This window comes from Podarcis tiliguerta (genome assembly GCF_965153285.1).
Source record: "Podarcis tiliguerta genome assembly, chromosome: 16".
Lineage (NCBI taxonomy): Eukaryota > Metazoa > Chordata > Lepidosauria > Squamata > Lacertidae > Podarcis > Podarcis tiliguerta.
The window spans coordinates 24,859,425-24,879,432 of record NC_139549.1 but is presented as its reverse complement, the minus strand read 5'-3'; the positions used below and the strand labels follow the sequence as shown (position 1 = coordinate 24,879,432).

General features: G+C 50.5%; 2 protein-coding genes across 4 annotated transcripts in view; one reads left to right on the top strand and one right to left on the bottom strand.

Annotated features, from left to right (window-relative positions):
• Positions 1–3,022: 3,022 nt before the first annotated feature.
• Positions 3,023–16,541, top strand: PLA2G3 (phospholipase A2 group III). Its single transcript, XM_083417776.1, has 7 exons — positions 3,023–3,693; positions 6,896–7,028; positions 9,647–9,781; positions 11,141–11,667; positions 12,686–12,815; positions 14,731–14,865; positions 15,716–16,541. The coding sequence occupies exons 1-7, from the start codon at positions 3,135–3,137 to the stop codon at positions 15,873–15,875; spliced, it is 1,779 nt and encodes a 592-aa protein (XP_083273902.1). The 5' UTR covers positions 3,023–3,134; the 3' UTR covers positions 15,876–16,541.
• A 139-nt stretch (positions 16,542–16,680) lies between these two features.
• Positions 16,681–20,008, bottom strand: part of INPP5J (inositol polyphosphate-5-phosphatase J) — a 37,389-nt gene continuing 34,061 nt past the window's right edge. For all 3 annotated transcript variants that reach the window (XM_083417625.1, XM_083417624.1, XM_083417623.1), the window contains exon 13: positions 16,681–18,539. In XM_083417625.1, the coding sequence (XP_083273751.1) occupies positions 17,916–18,539 (624 nt within the window). In that variant the 3' untranslated portion in view covers positions 16,681–17,915. The remainder of the gene's footprint in view (positions 18,540–20,008) is intronic.

Here is a 20,008-nt window from a genome sequence, read left to right as displayed (position 1 = left end):
AGGTAGCAGCTGCCTTGGGAAAGAGAGATCGTTTCACTTCCCTAGAGACTTCAGATGATGCCTCTTGACTTCTTAGCAAACTTCGAAGCAATTTTTAATGTTAATTTTTGAAGAAATAATCCACCACCACTCCTTCGTAGCACTGATGGAAGGGGAAGTTTTATTGCTGCTGTTTTTTTGTGAGAGAAGTTTGCTATGACAAATAGGCCCTGGATGAGGTTTCGGGCTAGCAAATAAAAAAAAAAACAGACCCTCCAAGTGTCCCTATTTTCTGGGGACAGTCCTGGATTTGCAGAAGCCATCCCAGTTTTTAATTGGATCCCACTTTTCCTTAAAGGAAAGGTAAAGGGACCCCTGACCATTAGATCCAGTCGTGACCGACTCTGGGGTTGCGGTGCTCGCTTTATATGTCGAGGGAGCCGGTGTACAGCTTCCGGGCCATTCGGCCAGCATGACTAAGCTGCTTCTGGCAAACCAGAGCAGCGCACGGAAACACCGTTTACCTTCCCGCCAGAGCGGTACCTATTTATCTACTTGCACTTTGACGTGCTTTCGAACTGCTAGGTTGGCAGGAGCAGGGACAGAGGAACAGTAGCTCACCCTGTCACGGGGATTCGAATCACCGACCTTCTGATTGGGAAGCCCTAGGCTCTGTGGTTTAACCCACAGTGCCACCTGCGTCACTTTTCCTTGGGCTGTCCCTAATTTCATCAGAGAAATGTTGGAGGGTGTGGTAGGATGTCCCTGTTTTAATTGGAGAGTATGGAGTTATGTGGCCCCTGAGCCAAGGAGATACAACTTTTAGAAGACATTGGAAGGCAGCCCTGTATAGGGAAGGTTTTAAATGTTTAATGTTTTGTTGTGTTGGTTTTTTTATATGTTGGAAGCCACCTAGAGTGGCTGGGCAACCTAGTCTGATGGGCAGAATATTATTATTATTATTATTATTATTATTATTATTATTTAGAACATCCCTTTTTCCATCAAAAAATGTTGGAGGGGGAGTTATAACAATAATTTTATTATTTATACCCTGCCCATTGATTGAATTAAGGAGCCCATTGATGGAAACCAGGATGTTTATTTTACTATATTTGTTTAAAGGGAATACTTTTGTGATAATTCACACTAGCTGTTTAGCTACTATTGACTGATTGCATTTGTATTCCACTTTTTCCCACACAGTTCTGCCCTCTTGTCATTTAAACCCCACAACAACCCTGTGAGGCAGGCTGGGCTGAGAGGCTGCTCCATTGTTACCCAGTGAGCTTCAAATGGCTGCGTGGAGATTTGAACCCAGGTCCTAGTCTGACCACTTTAACCAGTGCACCACACTGCCCCATTACTTATTCCCCCCAACACACACACACTTCATCTGCTAAAACCCCAGAGTGCTTTATAGCACAAACTGCTTCCAGCCTCTCAGGTGCTTCTGGGACGCTTGCTAATGGGACATGCACAGTTGCCCATCCACTTGGTACTCAGAGGTAGATGCCTCCTGAACATGGAGGTTCTGCCCAGTGGCGTAGCGTGGGTTGTCAGCACCCGCGGCAAGGCAAGTAATTTGCGCCCCCCCCCCGCTGCACTGTCCCTCCCCCACATAGTCCCTCGCTCTCTCTCCGCACCGCACCGCACCGCACCGCACCGCACGCCTGGCACCCTCCCCTCCACAGTGGGCGGCGACCCGGCGGCTTGGATCGGATTCACACAGCCAGCACTGCAGTGAGAGAGAGAGAGTGAGCCAGGTAGGGGCAGAAAGCTGCGAGTGTGAGAGTGCCCCCCCCCCCAGATGTTGCACCCGGTGCAGCCGGACCCCCTGCACCCCCCACGCTACGCCACTGGTTCTGCCCCAAACCATCATGGCTCATAAGATCTGCATTGCAGGATCACGGCAATCATATATTGAGCCCAAATGGAAGAAAATTTACTGGAAAAAGCGGGACACTACCAGAAACCTCAGTTGCCGCTGCTGCCTCCTTACTTACAACCAGTGTCACCCAGCAAGACAGTTCCAATATCCAATAAAAGTTGGTGGAATGGAGCCTCTCTGCTAAAGAGCAGTCTACCTCTGAGTACCAGATGCAGGAGACAGAGCGTTGTGGTCCCCAAGGCCTACCTGGAAGCATCTCCACACTATCTGACTGTGGGCTAGAGCGGTCCAGAGGGTCTGATCTGGCAATGGTTTTATCTCAAGGGACACCATTGAGGCTCCCAGCCCCTCCCTCTCCCTCTGTGTGAGTGTGCGTGCGTGCGTGCGTGCGCGCGCAAATGAGTGTGGGGATGTGCCAAAGTGAGTCTTTGATCCGGGTGAGATAAAACCTAGTTTCATCCCCTGCTATTTGGGCCACACAAGTGCAAGCTGGATTTAAAAGAGCCAGAGGAACCAGACCAAATTGCAAACATGCGCTGGATTATGGAGAAAGCTAGAGAGTTCCAGAAAGACATCTACTTCTGCTTCATTGACTATGCAAAAGCCTTTGACTGTGTCGACCACAGCAAGTTCTTAAAGAAATGGGAGTGCCTGATCACCTCATCTGACTCCTGAGAAATCTCTATGTGGGACAAGAAGGTACAGTTAGAACTGCATATGGAACAACTGATTGGTTCAAAATTGGGAAAGGAGTACGACAAGGCTGTATATTGTCTCCCTGCTTGTTTAACTTATATGCAGAATTCATCATGCGAAAGGCTGGGCTGGATGAAGACAGGAGTGCCTGGCGTGCTCTGGTCCATTGGGTCACGAAGAGTCGGACACGACTAAACGACTAAACAACAACAACTGATCCGGCGGGCTGTCTTCTGGGGGGGGGGTGCGCCTACTCTAAGTGGGCGTGCCCTCCGCAGGTGGTTTTCCCACGCCCATCCCTCCCCCTGCGTCAGAGCGCTCTATTCGAACCTAATCCACGAATTTGAATGAGTCACAGCGGAGAGGCGCGGCTGCGGGAGGAGGGGGGGTTGCCCAGAGCCGTCCAATGAGCGGCCGAGTTCTCTTCTTGTGAAAACCCGCGGCGGTGGGAGGGAGCGGTTCATTCATTCAGCGGCCGGCTTTCGAAGGAGGCGAGGAGAGCGTGCGCCGGCAATACGAACTAACTAACCAGTCAGCCGTCGGGGAAGGAAGGTGTTTGTAGGCTCCCATGACGTCCCTGCGGCCCCTCTTGGCCTCCCTGCTAGCCCTCGCCTTCACGCTGCCTCCGGGCGCCCTGGGCTCCTGGAACAAAGCCAACACCTTCTGCCACACCGTCGCCCCCGACGGCGACGGCCGCTCCCGGTTCCTGAGCTTCTTGTGGCGGCGCCCTGACGGGCTCCCGCCCGCGCTAGTCCAAAGCGCGTGGGACTCCCGGGGGCGCCTTCAGGGCTGCGCTTGGAGGGCGGAGCCGTCCCTTATCAGCCGCTACGCGGAGCTGTGCGTGCCTCCTCCACCGACGGGGCCCGGGAGCCGTCGAAGGAGCGGCGTCCCAGGGACCCCCCACGGCAGCCCTTTGATGCGCTTCTACTGGGGGCCGGAGCTGCATCGACGGCTCGCCGCCTTGGACGCGCAGAAAGACTCCTGCAGGGCGCCTCCGGGGGAGACCAGAGCTGGCCGTCGGGGGGTATTGGAGGATCGGGGGCACAAGCGAGTCCGGAGGGGTTGGACGATGCCCGGGACGCTTTGGTGCGGAGCTGGCAACTCGGCAGGGAACATCACCGAACTGGGTAAGGATAGTTGGAAGCGGGGCGAGGGCGGCGGTGGTGTTCGTGTGATGGAAATGGGATGGATTCAGTTTTGGCTGGCGTCGGATGGAGGGGTGCCAACTTGAAAAAAAAATATTGTGGGGTAAGCCCCACCCCGCATAATCGATCACATGACGCAGTGCGCACACGCACAATTTGAATGGGAATGCCCATCAACTTTATCGGGGTCCGGCCCCCTCAAATATTTTATTGTGGGGGTCAAAGCTCCTACAATCATAGGAGTTGGCTCCTTTGACCGCAAGAGCAGCTGATTTCAAAACGGTCCTGGAACGTGGAGAACTAAGAAAGAGTTTCTGAGCATGTGCAGAGCGTTGCTCCTATCCTGCTGAGTCAGTGCCGCCAACCGGGAGATTTCTTTGGAAGAAGGAACAGGCGCTGCCTCCAGACAAAACAACTGTAGCTTTGAAGCTGGAAGGCTGATTCTGGAGGCTGATCAGTTATTGTGCTTATAGCTTCTTCCTCTTCTTCTTTTAAAAGTCTATTCTTCTATAATATGAAACTATTCTGTGCAGCTCATGCGGGATTGGGGGCATATGAGCAATTATTCAGGCACTAGGCAACTTTCATACAACGCACGACTGACTTGCGGAACTCACTGCCACTAGATGTGGCTGGTGTCGCATAAGTTTAGATGGCTTCGGAAAGGATGGGCTGCAAAATTAGTTTTAGGGCAGGTCCCTGCAGGTCATTAACTCTGACTCCCCCCTGTTTGTGATGGCGCAGGAGGCCAATAGTAGGGGGAGCCAGAGTTAATGACCTGCAGGGCCAACTTAATTCTAGCTTTCTTCCTGCCCTCCTCCTCCTTGCTGAGCTCTAGGAGGGCAATATTGAGAGGAGGAAGCTGGGAGGCAGGGCCACCCCCTGGAACAGCTGATAGTCCAAAGGCAGGCAGGTGAGGGGGGTGATAGGGGCCAGACTGATGGGGCAGTGCCCCATTTGCCCTAATGCACCTGCTATTCATCCAGTGTGGGGAGAAGCCAAAAATGGAATCTAGGAAGCTGCCTTATCTGGAGTCAGATTATACTAGACTAGACTAGCAGTAGCTCTTCCAGGTCTGTCTTCTCCCACTCCTATCTGGAGATACTGGGGATTGAACCTGTGACCTTCAGCATGCAAAGCAGGGACTCTGCCACTGAGCCACCACAGATCTTCTCTTGAGCCACTGCCTCTGATGCACATCTGAGTTCATCCAGGACCTGGATTTAATTGCACCATCATGTCTTTCAGATTTTTGGGTACCAAAAGTTAATGTTAGTTTGGAGCAGATAACAACTATGTTGCCTAACACCCGGTTCAGTTGACAATGCCTTTATTGCTTCATCACTTTTGATGTTTGCCATCTGGGACTTGTTTGGGAAGAAGGGCTGGGTATACAGTAAATCAAATACATTTCATAAGGATCCTTTGGCAAAAGCTCTTTCCACTGTCGAAAGAGCAGAACTGTTGCTTCTCATGTGCTGCAGTGCGCACATCCGAGACCACAAGGGGGCAGTGGTGGTATCGCCGTTTCTCCGTTTTTTTTAATTGCTGCTACTCCAGAGCCATGATTTGCTGGGGCGGGGGGAGGCATTGCAAGTCTTGTTGGTGGTGGGCTGAGCAGCGGGTACAAGGAGGGAGGACAGTTCAAATGCCCTTGGGTTCATCAAATGAAGAATGGTCCCTCCCACCAAATTCAAAAATCCTGTTAGATGGCACTGTAGTTCGTTCAGCCCCAAATGCAGCAATAAAGTAAAGGTAAAGGGACCCCTGACCATTAGGTCCAGTCGTGACCGACTCTGGGGTTGTGGCACTCATCTCACTTTATTGGCCGAGGGAGCCGACGTACAGCTTCCGGGTCATGTGGCCAGCATGACTAAGCCGCTTCTGGCAAACCAGAGCAGCCCACGGAAACGCCGTTAACCTTCCCACCAGAGCGGTACCTATTTATCTACTTGCACTTTGAGGTGCTTTCGAACTGCTAGGTTGGCAGGAGCAGGGACCGAGCAACGGGAGCTCACCCCGTCGCGGGGATTTGAACCGCCGACCTTCTGATTGGCAAGCCCTAGGCTCTGTGGTTTAACCCACAGCACCACCCGCGTCCCTAAATGCAGCAATAATGCACCCCAAATGCAGTATTTGTGAGCTGCAATACTGTGATTCCGGGCTTAGCGTCCAAGGAATTTGTGTGCTGTCCTTTTCACCCTTCCATCTCCAGAGTGATTTTTGCAGCCATGAAGACTAGAAACGTGTTTGTATTTGAGATTCTTGGTGCTCCAGTAAGATTAAAGATTGCCTCCAGCATTTGGGAGCGGGGACAATCAGTTTAGGAACACAGTTCTCTGCATAGTATTGCAGCATCTTATTAAGCAAACCGGTATGATGTCATTTTGCAAGTGGGCAGCACAGACAAAACCAGATGGGAAAGAAGGTTCAATCAGCTGGGAGCAAACCCTCTGGCGGTAGTAGTGTATAGGGCTTCTGTGGTAGCTTTGTCAGTTTCCAATAGTTGCCAATTAAGGTGTAAAAATCCTTGATGCGCACAAGTACAATGGACTCTTTGCTCATTCAGTGTCTACAGACAAGGGTTGTTTCCTGTCCAGATTAACTCCTTATTTTCCTCTTCTACTCTGCCGCCATGGGCAATATATGGTTTACAACATCGTGATGTATCACCACATCATGATTGACTGGCTTTGCGGTTTTTCCGCACATTGTGATTTTTGTATGGCACACACACATAATCATGATTTGTAATATATTGCCAGGTCAAAAAATATGAACCCAGTATCACAGTATGGACTTCAAACCGGTTTTGGATATTTTGCCCAGCCCTAGCCATGTAGCTGCTGTAGGAGTCACTGTTGCTTCAAGCACTGTGGCACCTACTCTGAGTAGACAAGATCTCTGCATTTGTGCTGTGGATGCACACCCCCCCCCAAATCACTAGAGCAGCCTTGGATAATCGGGTGCCTTTGGGTGGACTACAACTCCCATGAGCTGCAGCCAATGGTAGCCCTGCTATCATACGGCTAGGGGTGGCACGATCAGGAATAAATGTTGCGAGCATCTTCTTCCCCCGGGCGTCCCCTTGCTCCTGTGGTCACTACACCCAGCTCTTACTCGGCCACAAGCTCTGGAGCTCTCGCACCCTTCCTTAGCCTGATCTCAGCATTTTCTCTTGCAGGCGTCTTCCAAGGCCCAGACGTGTGTTGTCGGGAGCACGACATGTGCGAAGCTCAGATCTCTGCACTGGACTACAAATTCGGGATGCGCAACTTCCGCCTGCACACAATATCTCACTGCGAGTGTGATGAGCGGTGAGTATTGGGTGGCGCTGGTCTAGAGCTTGGCTCTCACTCAGTGCTGGATTTACGTATAAGCTGAACAAGCTATAGCTTAAGGCCCCACTCTCTTGGGGGCCCCAAAAAAATTTAAAGGGAAAAAAACCTGGATGTGCAGTGGTACCTCGGGTTACACACGCTTCAGGTTACAGACTCCACTAACCCAGAAATAGTGCTTCAGGTTAAGAACTTTGCTTCAGGATGAGAACAGAAATTGTGCTCCAGCGGCGCGGCGGCAGCAGGAGGCCCCATTAGCTAAAGTGGTGCTTCAGGTTAAGAACAGCTTCAGGTTACATACGGACCTCCGGAACAAATTAAGTACTTAACCCGAGGTACCAGTGTACATTTCCAAAATATAAGATAAACAACAAATAAAATAAAACCTACATACAGCAAGAGTGTTTTGTGTTGCGTAGGCTCCTATGATGTAAGTACAGTGGTGCCTCGCAAGACGAAAAGAATCCGTTCCGCGAGTCTCTTCGTCTAGCGGTTTTTTCGTCTTGCGAAGCAACCCTATTAGCGGATTAGCGCTATTAGCGGTTTAGCGGCTATTAGCGGCTATTAAAGGCTTAAGGGATTAGCGGATTAGCTGCTAAAAGGCTATTAGCAGCTTAGTGCCTTAGAAAAAGGGGGTGGGGAGCGTAAAAAGAATCACAAGACATTTTCGTCTTGCGAAGCAAGCCCATAGAGAAATTCATCCTGCGAAGCACCTCCAAAACGGAAAACCCTTTTGTCTAGCGGGTTTTCCGTCTTGCGAGGCATTCGTCTTGTGGGGCACCACTGTAATGGGCCCCACCTGCTAGCCTGCTCCCTAAAATATCACTGGTTTGCTCATTTCTATATATAGGGTGCCTACATTCTGCATGGGACACGGGTGGCACTGTGGGTTGAACCACAGAGCCTAGGACTTGCCGATCAGACTGGCCGCGCCAGTCCCTTCCCCCTCCTGGGGAAAAGCCCACAAGAGCCTCTTGGGGGCTTTTCCTGCCTGCCTCCCCCTGCATTCGCTCCATAAGACGCACACACATTTCCCCTTACTTTTTAGTAGGGAAAAAGTGCGTCTTATGGAGCGAAAAATACGGTAACTCTGAGTAGGCTTGCTAAGATGTATAAGACTGAATCAGGTAATTGCTGGAGATGCAAAGAGGTCAAGGGTACGTTCTTTCATATGTGGTGGACCTGTAAAAAGAGAAGAGTAATGGGAAATAATCCATAATGAATTGGAAAAAACCTTTAAAAGTACATTTCCAAACAAAAAAACCCAGAGTCCTTTTTGTTGGGGATAATTCAGACTGAAATTCCCAGGTGTCAAAAAAGGTTATGTATGCCACTACTGTGGCCTGTGTTTTGTTAGCCCCAAAATGGGAAAGGAGCGAGGTCCCAACTAATGAAAAATGGCAGCTTAAGCTGACAGAATATGCGCAGCTTGCAGACGTAATATATAGAATGAGAGAACAAGAAGAACATACATTTAGAGAAGATTGGAAAATGTTTATTGAATATATGGGAGAAAACTCTGTACACCTGAAAATGCTGGCAGCATTAAGATAAATTCAACGGTGTGAATACGTTTTGATGGATGCAATAATGGAATACTGAATGGTATAGCTTTTGTAAAGTATGCAGGGGTTTATGTTATGCAAAATGAACCATGGAAAGAGAAGAAGGGAAGTCACTGATATTTTATGGATGAGTATTTTAAATTGTAAAATAGAATACACACACACACACACACACACACACACACCCATACTTTTCCATGTATAAGAGTATATTTTTTCCTAAATTTTTGAAGTTTAAAATAAGGGGGCGTCTTATACACGGATAGTGCATTTTCTTAATTTTGAGTTCCCCAAAAATAGGGGGCGTTTTATACATGGGGGTATCGTATACACGAAAAATATGGTGTATTCATCATCCCTTTCTTGCAGTGGCCAGCCAGATGCATGTTGGAAAACCCTCAAGCAAGACTTCTGCACATGAGCTCCCTTCCCTCCTGCGGTTTCTAGCATTCAGAAGCCTTACTGCCTCTGAATGAGGAGGAAGCGCACAGAATGATTGTAAATGGTTTGATACATATTCTGCTCCAGCAGACTTTCCCAGCTGGGTGAATAGCTGGTCCATTAGGCTGAAGGGGGTGCTACCCCCCTTCTGACCTCAAACCAATCCAGGGGGCGGTTTTGCCTATCAGCCTCCTCCTGCATCTCTTCAGCACTGCCCAGACTCTGTATGGAGGAGGACAGGGCAAAACTAGTATGAATTGGCTCTGCCTCTCTTTGGCTCTGGCGCCCCCTACTGCTGGACTCCCTGCCTTCTGCCCAATGGGCATAAGCCTCCAAGGGTGGCCCGCTTCATATTATTTTTAAACACATATTCTGTAAATAATTTTTTTTTAAAAGCCATATGTGGAATGTGATCAATAAAATATCAGTAATAATAACAAAGTGGAAGCTTTGAAGTTGTCCTGTGTGACAGGCTAGCCTGCCAAGAAGGGACTTGGGGAGGGCTAAGGAGAGAACCACATCCCTGTCTCTCTCCCATGCCAATTGCCCTGTATAAACCAGCACTGATGGTCGCTCCGCTTCCATTGACAGGTTCAAGCAGTGCCTGTTGGATCAAAACGACACCATCTCCAACCTCGTGGGCATCAGCTTCTTCAACCTACTGGAGATTCCCTGCTTTGTCCTGGAGAACTCTGAGCAATGCCTGGAATGGCATTGGTGGGGAGGGTGAGTGTTTGGCTCTCTCTGGTCTTCCCTGGCTGTAGGGGGCTTGCTTTCCCTCTAGGTGGCGCTCATCTTATTTTACCCTGTGCACTGAACAATTATATATATCTATAACTTTATATTTATATCCTTTTTACTTTTTATCTATCTATCTATCTATCTATCTATCTATCATCTATCTATCTATCTATCTATCTATCTATCTATCTATCTATCATCTGTCTATCTATTTACAGTGGTACCTTGGTTCTCAAACTCAATCTGTTCCGGAAGTCCATTCCAAAACCAAAGCATTCCAAAACCAAGGCGCGCTTTCCCATAGAAAGTAATGCAAAATAAATTAATCCGTTCCAGACTTTTTAAAGCAACCCCTAAAACAGCAATTTAACATGGATTTTACTGTCTAACGAGACCACTGATACATAAAATGAAAGCAATAATCAATGTACTATACTAAAATACTTAATTTTTTTTCTTACTTGCACTGATGATAGTCATCATTTGGATGGGGAGCTTTTATCCACGCAGTCACACAATCAATCAGTAGCTGAACTGGGTTCCACACAGTCACAAAACCAATTAACCAAAAAAGCCTCAAAAACAAAAACGCCAAATAGCAAAAACAAAAGCACCAAACTTAATCCGTTCTGGAAGTCCATTTGACTTCCAAAATGTTCGAAAACCAAGGTGCAGCTTCTGATTGGTGCAGGTGCCCTGGAAACAATAGCTGACAGCCACATCATGCGTTCGAGAACAGGAACACTTTCTTCTGGGTTTTCAGCGTTTGAGAACCAAGGCATTTGAGAACAAAGGTGCCACTGTATCTGGTTTTTCAGATTAAAATTTCACAGTCTCATATCCAACATAAAAAAAAATTCCAAGGCATCTCTTGGACTTCCCTCCTCCCCTTTGCGGGTCCTGTTGTTAATCATTTCCTCCTGCATCTTTGATGATAATCCAAATCTTTTACCTCTACATTGTGTCCAAAATTCACCATTAAACTACAAGTGATATTCCAATCCTAATAACAATTTTAACTCTTTACAATGGTCTTTAAGATACGTTAAAAATTTTCCCCATTCCTTAATACAATTTGGTCTTCCTGATTTCTGATTCTTCCGGTCATTTTAGCTATTTCAGCATAATCCATCAACCTGATCTGCCATTCTTCTCTGGTAGGGACTTTATCTTCTTTTTAGTTTTCAATAACGGATATATTTTCAAAAATGCCTGAAGCAGTATATTATTTAAAAGGCCTGTTGCTGGCTTGGATTCACACGCATCATTGGTGTTAGAAGTGGGATTAAAAGTCGAGACGTCTCTCCTGGTCTTAACTCCTCCTCCACCACCTTGCCTTTCCAGGTGCAAGGAGTATGGCCTGAAGCCATTGGCTCGCTTAGTGGAGCAGAGCCACTACCATGCCGCCTTGCCATACGTCGAGAGCTCCAGCCCTGCCACGCCCCCACCCCCACCCAGAAGGCATTGGGGCAGGGGCAGGAAGCACGGCGGGAAGAAGAACCAGAAACACCGGAAACATCCAGAACAGGATGCCTCAGAAAGCCTGCGGCCGCACCCGGTACGCCCAGGCGCCTCGGGTTCTGTGACTCGGCCAATCCTGACCTCCAAGCCAGATAGGATCGCACACTTACCAGTACGCACCAGTCCAGGAGTGGTCTCCGTGAACAAGGGGAGAGTGCCTTTGCCACCCACCCTCAGGACTAAGTCAAAACCAGACTTGTTCAGGTCAGGAGGCGCTCACACGACGGCACGTTCAGATGTGCAGCAAACTGGTGCGATCGCCACAAGGCTACCCAACGAGGCAGGGCAAGAAGCAGTGTCGCCGTCTAACGCCAGCAAACACAACCGCACTCGTAAACCGGGTAAACTAGGTGAGTAAATGGTTGGGGGGGGGGTTGTGTCTGTGCTTTCTGGCGGGGGGTGGTTTTTAGGAGGTCCCCTAATGTAGACGTATTTGGGAATGGGGTAGGGAGCAAGAGAGCAGATTGTGAGAGAGAGAGTTCTCCCCCTCACCCAGCTGTGTTATAATATGAATGGTCTTCTACCCCCCCCCCATTTTTATTAAATTTTCTCTTTTACATTTTGGAGCATTCATTTAAACAACCTTAAAATATCAATGGCTTCCTTTCTTCTGTTTCCATGGTTCATTTTGCATAACATAAATCCTTGCATATTTTCTATAAACCAAACCATTCAGTATTCCATTATTACATCTATCAAAACTTATTTACACTGTTGAATTTAACCTCAGTGCTGCAAGAGATTCAGAAGTCTTCTAAAGGTTGTTTAGTTACTTGTGTAACTCCATACCCTCCAGTATTTCTCCGATGAAAATAGGGACATCCTAAGGAAATTAGGGACGCGGGTGGTGCTGTGGGTAAAACGTCAGTGCCTAGGACTTGCCGATCGCATGGTCGGCGGTTCGAATCCCCGCGGCGGGGTTAGCTCCCATCTTTCGGTCCCAGCTCCTACCCACCTAGCAGTTCGAAAGCACCCCTAAGTGCAAGTAGATAAATAGGTACCACTTTATAGCGGGAAGGTAAACGGCGTTTCCGTGTGCTGCACTGGTGCTGGCTCGCCAGAGCAGCTTCGTCACGCTGGCCACGTGACCTGGAAGTGTCTCTGGACAGCGCTGGCCCCCGGACTCTTAAGTGAGATGGGTGCACAACCCTAGAGTCGGACACGACTGGCCCGTATGGGCAGGGGTACCTTTACCTTTAAGGAAATGCGGGACATTCTGGGATCAAATCAGAAACCGGGACGGCTTCTGTAAATCCGGGACTGTCCCTGGAAAATAGAGGACACTTGGAGAGTCTGCAGGGGCTTGACTACTACCTCTGGGATTGTGGGTTCCTCCTGGTTTTAACTGTTTCCCGCCTGCCTCACCAGCCCGGTCGCGGAGCTGCAGCTGCTACCGACGCCTGGACCAGTGCCCGTACAGGATCGGGCCCAACGAGGTCAAATACCAGCTGCATAATGTGGACTCCCGCACCCTCTTCCACTGCAACTGCACCCGCAGGTAAGTGCAGGTGTTTTCCTCCCCCCCACCCCATCCAAATTGCACCATCCCTGGGGCCCAGCAGCTGAACTGATGGGGAGGAAACCGCTGGGAAGGAGGCCCCACAGCCTGTAGACTTGGAGGAGACGGGGTCTTGTGGGCCAAACCCATTTCAACCTGCTTCTTGGGGCGCTTTCATCTGATGGTGGTCCAACCTTCCTTGGAAGACTTCCAGCGAGGGAGACTCTATCAGGTGGCAGAGGAACCAAACCCCATGGCAGGTTGCCAGGAACGAATAAGACCAGTGCTGGATTTACATATAAGCTAAACAAGCTATAGCTTAGGGCCCCACTCTCTTGGGGGCGCCCCAAAAAATTAAAGGGAAAAAAACCCTGGATGTACATTTCCAAAATAGAAGATAAAAAAACAAATCAAATAAAACCTACAACAGCAACAGTGTTTTGTGTTATGTAGGCTTCTGTGATGTAAGTAATGGGCCCCACCTGCTAGCCTGCTCCCCAAAATATCACTGGTTTGCTCTTTTCTATATATAATAATTATTTCACTATTAATATACTTCTTAATTGTATTTCAGTTCAACAGTTACTTTGATAAAATTTTGTTATGTGCAAATGGCTTCAGATACCTATTAGGTCCATAAATTACCATATAGCATATATTTAACACAAAAAATAGAGACATTTTGTTGTTGACAAAGCACAGCTGGACATATAAAGGGCCCCATTACCTTCAGTAGTTTAGGGCCTCATCAAACCTAATCCCGGCCCTGGATAAGACAAGGAAAAGTCCTTACCATCTGCTTTTTAATTCAATATTAACAGAGAGAGGCTTGGGAATGCAGCCTCTTGGAATATAGTGGTACCTCGGGTTACAGACTATTCAGGTTAGACTCCACTAACCCGGAAATAGTACCTCAGGTTAAGAACTTTGCTTCAGGATGAGAACAGAAATCGTGATCCGGCAGCGGGAGGCCCCATTAGCTAAAGTGGTACCTCAGGTTAAGAACAGTTTCAGGTTAAGAACGGACCTCCGGAACGAATTAAGTTCTTAACCTGAGGTACAACTGTAATGGTGTTAGCCTGAGTGACTCTCCACCCCCTTTTTCTCCCACTTCTTCATTCGTCATCTCTTCTACGGGTGGCACTGAGGGCCCTCTGCCTCTGAGCCCTCTGCTCTCCTACTTTCAAGGCTCGCCGGGTTCTGGGAGAGGGGGCTCTTGAATGCTTTCTAAAGACACTGTGTCCGTCAGCTGTCTCCCTTCTGGTGCTTCTTCTTCCTCCTCCTCTCCCATTATTCCCCAGCTTTCCCCTTCGTCTTCCTCTGAGCTGTGATCTCCCTCAAAGCCCTGTTGTAATTCTGAACTGTCTTCATCTTCTCTGGAAGGGTCAGGCTGGGCAGGAGGTCTCCACCATTCCCCTTCTGCCCAGTCCCTGACACAGATGTTCTGCCACTGAGCTGAAGTCCTTCCCCTGAAAATAAAGTAGATGGTTCTGGAAACGAAGAGCTAGATTAAATAGGAAGCTGCCCTATTCCAAGCCAGACTATTGGTCCAAGCTAGTTCAGTATAGTCTACACCAGCCGTTCTCAACCTGTGGGTCTCCAGATGTTATTGGACTACAACTCCCATCATCCCTGAGCTCTGGCCTTGCTAGCTAAGGGTGATGGGAGTTGTAGTTCAACAACATCTGGGGACCCACAGGTTGAGAAAGGCTGGTCTACACTGACCACCACCAGCAGCAGCAGCTGTCTAGGGTTTCAGGCAGACATACCTGGAGACGCTGGCCCTTGAACCCCGGACAACCTGCATGCAAGGAAGGCAGACTGCCACGGGGCTAAATCCTTTCCCTTGGCTTCCTGACCGGAGGGGTGGTGTGGGCTGGAGGTCTCTGGTTTCTAAGCCTCTTTCTCCTTGCAGGCTGGCCCGGTTCCTCCGGAGGACGAAGGGTCCCAACGAAGTGGAAGAGGAGGTTCTCTCTGGCTACGTCTCCTCCTCATGTTTCGTCCTGCAGAGGCCTCCAGGTTGCATGGAAGGAGAGGACAAGCAATCCAAGTGAGTGGCCTGTTCGTTGGGTGGCGGTTGGGTAAAAGGTGGGCTTGGGCTTCTGGAAGGGAGGCTGGAGGCGGGGCCAACGCGAGGCATGTTGCTTCCCTAAGAGGCTACAGCAGCTAGAAGGGATGGGTGTCCCTGACCAGCCCTTATGGTTGTACAGTCGTACCTTGGAAGTCGAACAGAATCCGTTCCGGAAGTCCATTCAACTTCCAAAACGTTCAGAAACCAAGGCATGGCTTCCAACTGGCTGCAGGTTTGCAGTGTTTGGGTTCCAAGTTGTTTGAGTACCAAGGCATTTGAGAACCAAGGTAGTCGTTGATGTACAGTATTTTTCGCTCTATAAGACGCACCTAGTTTTGGGAAGAGGAAAACAAGAAAAATTATATTCTGAATCCCAGAAGCCAGGACAGCCAGTGGGATCGCAGTGCTGTGATCCTGCTGGCTGTCTTGGCTTCAGCGACAGCAACGCGAAGCCTCCGGAGCACAACAGGAGCTCCCACTGCGCTCCGGAGGCTTTGCGTTGCTTTCACTGAAGCCATAGAGCCTGCATTCGCTCCATAAGACGCACACACATTTCCCCTTACTTTTTAGGAGGGGGAAAGTGCATCTTATAGAGCGAAAAATACAGTAATTGAGGAAATTATGACTTTGCTGAAACGGCCTAGCAAGTCTGTGTGGCAGAGGTGAGATTCGAACCAGGGTCCTTCCCGTTCCCATTCCTAGGGGTGGATCCGTTCTTGAGCATTTCTATCCAAAACCCTTGGCAAAAAAACCCAGAATAGAATTCCCCACCCTGTTTCCCTAGAGGCAGGGAGGGCTAACCTGTTCCTATTTCTTTGCCCTCTTGCAGTTGCATTGATGTGGGCAGAGCCATCCTGGCCCCGGCACGGCACCTCACCAATCGGCTGGCGCGGACGCACGGGGGCTCCCGCCTCAAGGTGAAGCGGCAAGAGTGGGCGCCCCCCAGCCAGCCTCTCCGACTGTTCGATAAATGCATGCAGCTGCTGTGAAGGTGCCCACCAGACCCGGCCCCGTTCAGCCGCAGGCAGTCTTTTTCCTTTGGACACTGATGGGGTGGGGGGTTGCAGCCAAGCTCGGCCCCCATGAACTGGACTGCCCTGGCTTGACCGTCACTGATGTCACTGAGGATATGATGCCCCCCAGCCGTGCTGAGCGCAGCAGGGGAAAGGGCTTCCCTCCAGAGGCTGAGAAATCAGTGCTTACCAGTGCTCACCACCAGCACATCTTGGAGCAGAAGAGGCCAAGAAATGGCCTTGTGGGGGGGTGGCGTAAAAGGGCTCTCTTTGCGGAGGGTGGGTCTGTCTTGACCTGAGAACAGACTCTGCTCATCTTCAGCAAACAAATCGCTTCCAACCCCTTTGAGGACCCACCGGGGGGGGGGGGACACATTGGATTACGTGGCATGGAATGGAAGTGGGAGGGGAAAGGACCTCTGGTTCCCCCCACCAAGGAGAAATGAGCCCTTCCTGCTCCTTTTCCCTTAATGGTGTATTTATTAAGAAAGCTCTTTCGGTGTGTTTTGTAGGACATTGTTGACTCGCAGCTGGACGTACCCCAAACTCTGCACCCTTGCTTATAATTTATTGGGAGGGGGGTTGGTTCTTGCTGCAGCTACTGTAAATAGTGCACTAATGAATAAAAGTGCTTTTTCTGTATGCCTGGGTTCTGCTTAGCATGGGGAAAGATGCCCGAATGCTGAGGGGGAGAGGTGTGAACACAAATCCTGTCCCACGTTGGCGGGGTTCTTTGCCACTGCCAGGGAGAGAGAGAGACACAAATGCGGTCACCCGTAAGTTGGTTTGTAGATGATTTTTATTATTATTATTGGAAAGGAGGCGGAAGGGAAAAGTGAGGTAGGACAGATTGCATCAACTCTGAACTCGTCCCAGCGAAGGTCATGGATCTGTCTCGGGGGAGGCCAGCCCCCCCACCCTCCCCTTTCCCCAACCCCCCCAGGCAGCATTCGTCATTTCTGGTTCCAAGGCACCTTGGTCACGTTGCCCCGACAACCTAGCCACACATACTGCCCCCTCGCACACACACACACCCGTTCCGTTTTCGGCTTCCTGGGTCAGAGTTCTCTCCCCCCCCCCCCCCGCCTCGTAAGGCAATGGAACCCAAACTCTCCCCACTGTAACTCCACGATCTCAACTGGGTTGCATCCACCTCCTTCCCTCCAGCAAGAACTTTCTGCCATTTGCAGTTCTCCCCCAGTTCCTCAGGGGCCCCCCAAGCCTTGCGGGGGGGGGGGGGATACCAGCTGGGCCCTAACCGGACCTGAAGCACCAGCTTCCTCCTTCCTACCTGGGGCCCACACCTGTCTCCAAGAACTCTGATTCCCCATCCCCATCATATTGCACGTTCCGTATTTCACCTCTTACGGTCTCGGCAACTTGCTGCAAGTAGGCTGGGCCTGGTCTTGCAGCAGCCATTGAGTCCAGCCAAGCAGAGCTTTTGCATCCGATAGCAAAAGTGTGTCTTCATCCCGTACCCAGCCAAGCTTCTGGCATGCGCTCCTCTTTCTGCAGCTGCCCATCCCGCTGTGCTGATCAATTGTCCTCCTGTCGGATTGCAAGTAGCAGGCTTTCCTCTTCTTCCTCCACCACCATCATGCCTCAGGACAAGAACAGAGATGGCGCTAGAAGAGGCGGGTGGAGCTCCATCTCGACACCAAACTGGATGTTCAATGGGGAAGGGAGTTCTCATCCAAGGATGGGTCCCCCCCCCCAACAAGGAGTGGGGAGTTTCTATGGCTGAAAAGACCGAGGTGGCTGAGGGCTTTTCGCTCGCGATGTTCAGCCCCCTACACAAAGGGAGGGAGGAAGTTGATTGTCAAGCATACTCGAGTCGGGAGACGGGGCCTCACAAGTGGCAGCCCCCTTCCCCGGGTCTTCGTGTCACACACCGGGAGAAAGAAAGACACACATGGAGCAGAAAACTGGCAGGTAAAGGACACAGAGAGATAACACTGCAAGCTCACTACACGGGATGGTTGGACAGTGGGCTCATGGCGGCCGGCTGCGTCCCCCTCAGTGTCCCGCCTCACGGCTGTGGTGGTTTGGACCCTGGTGGTCTGGGGATAACCCCTCCTTTGGGGAGGTGCTGAAGAGGTTGGCCAGGGCCACGGTCGGACTAGTGGGACTCATCCTGCGGGGAGGCAGGCCCTGGTCTGCACTCTCTCGCCGGGGGCCCATGACTTGATCAATGGTTTCCAGGCGCACAGCTGGCAGCAGCCCCAGGTTGCGGGGGTCTGTGCGGGCCAGGGGGTTCTCGTCAAAGCGCCAGGGGTTCTGGAGGCGAGGCCCAGCGAGGCTCTCAGCATTCTGGGCAGGCTCTCGCGACTTGGAGCGTTGGCGGGGGCTGTCCTTGGAGAACTGGATGCTGGGGATGTCGCTCTTGAGGATGCTGCTGCCCCGGCGGCCCTGGGGTGAGGGGCTGCGGCTGGCCGCATGGTCCCGGCTCGATGAGCGCAGGATGAGTCCATGGAACTTGGCCAAACTGGGGCTGCGGCTGCGGTGACCCTTCATCTTCCCGGGGCTGGGGCTGCGGGATTTGGGGCCCAGCAGGACCAGGGTGCTGTCGTCCTCCTCTTCCGAGGTGCTGCTGGAGCTGTCGGTGGGGCTGGTGGCTTGCTCCAAGGTGGGCAGTGAAATCTAATTGAAGCGAGACGGAGAGAGGAGAGTCAATATTGACTTGGGAAGGCAGGGCCCAGCTGCTCCCCACTACCTGATAAATTTGGGGCTGGACGGGTTGAGAGGAAGGATAGGGGAAGAATTTCAAGTCTATCTAATTTGCGCCTAACGAAGCAAGAAGCAAATCAAAACACAGCCAACCTTCACAATCTGCTCTTCTCCAGATTTTGCAATGTAAGGTGTACAGGAAAAAAAGGCATTTAATAGTGTAAAGTGTGCATAGAAAAATGCATTATGAAATTTGCAAAATGAAGCAAGCCATCTCAAAGTTTTTAAGCTTGGTTTACTAAACACCAGTGAAAGCACACATACTGAATTAGGTCACTCCACAGGGCAAGAAATGCAAATGACCCTGTGCAAGTTATCCCAAGAAGTTTCCAGTTCATAATTTCCTAGACGCCGGGCCCAGTCAGCTCTGCACAGGAGCCAATTTCTAGGGGCCAAGGTCCCTTCAGCTGCCCTACCCCCCAAATAAAATATCTCAACTGCCAGGCCCGCTTCTCAAGTTGATGAGCATTGCTATTCAAATGGTTGGGGGGGGGGCACGTCTTGTTATTGATTATAAGGGGTAAAAGGTGGCACAGTGGTCTAAACCACTGAGCCTCTTGGGCTTGCCGTTCAGAAGGTCAGCGGTTCGAATCCCCGCACCGGGGTGAGCTCCTGTTGCTCTGTCCCAGCTCCTGCCAACCTAGCAGTTCGAAAGCACGCCAGTGCAAGTAGGTAAATAGATACCGCGGCAGCGGGAAAGTAAACAGTGTTTCCATGCACTCCTGGTGTTCCATTGCACCAGAAGCAGTTTAGTTATGCTGGCCACATGACCCAGAAAGCTGTCTGTGGACAAACGCCAGGTCCCTCGGCCTAAAAACTAGAAGAGCACCGCAACTTCATAGTCGCCTTTGACTGGATGCAGGTGGCGCTGTGGGTTAAACCACAGAGCCTAGGACTTGCCGATCAGAAGGTCGGCGGTTCGAAACCCCACAACAAGGTGAGCTCCCGTTCCTTGGTCCCTGCTCCTGTCAACCTAGCAGTTCAAAAGCACGTCAAAGTGCAAGTAGATAAATAGGTACCGCTCTGGTGGGAAGGTAAACAGTGTTTCCGTGTGCTGCGCTGGTTCACCAGAAGCGGCTTAGTCATGCTGGGCACATGACCCGGAAGCTGTACGCCGGCTTCCTCGGCCAGTAAAGCGAGATGAGCGCCGCAACCCCAGAGTCGGTCACGACTGGACCTAATAGGCAGGGATCCCTTTACCTTTACCTTTTAACCATCCAGGGGTCCTTTACCTTTATATGGGAGGGGGTTACCTGAGCCCACCAATATTTTATTCAAGTAGGCACCCCTGCAGCTTGGTATTGTCCACAATGACTCTCAGTCGCTCTCCAGGATTTCTGACAGGGGTCTCTCCCAGTCCTACCTGGAGATGTCAGGGATCG

Coding starts and splice junctions, on each gene's coding strand:
- PLA2G3 (XM_083417776.1), top strand. CDS start 3,135: ATGACGTCCCTGCGGCCCCTCTTGGCCTCCCTGCTAGCCCTCGCCTTC. Junction 3,694..6,895: donor AGGGAACATCACCGAACTGG/GTAAGGATAGTT, acceptor TTTCTCTTGCAG/GCGTCTTCCAAGGCCCAGAC. Junction 12,816..14,730: donor CACTGCAACTGCACCCGCAG/GTAAGTGCAGGT, acceptor TTCTCCTTGCAG/GCTGGCCCGGTTCCTCCGGA.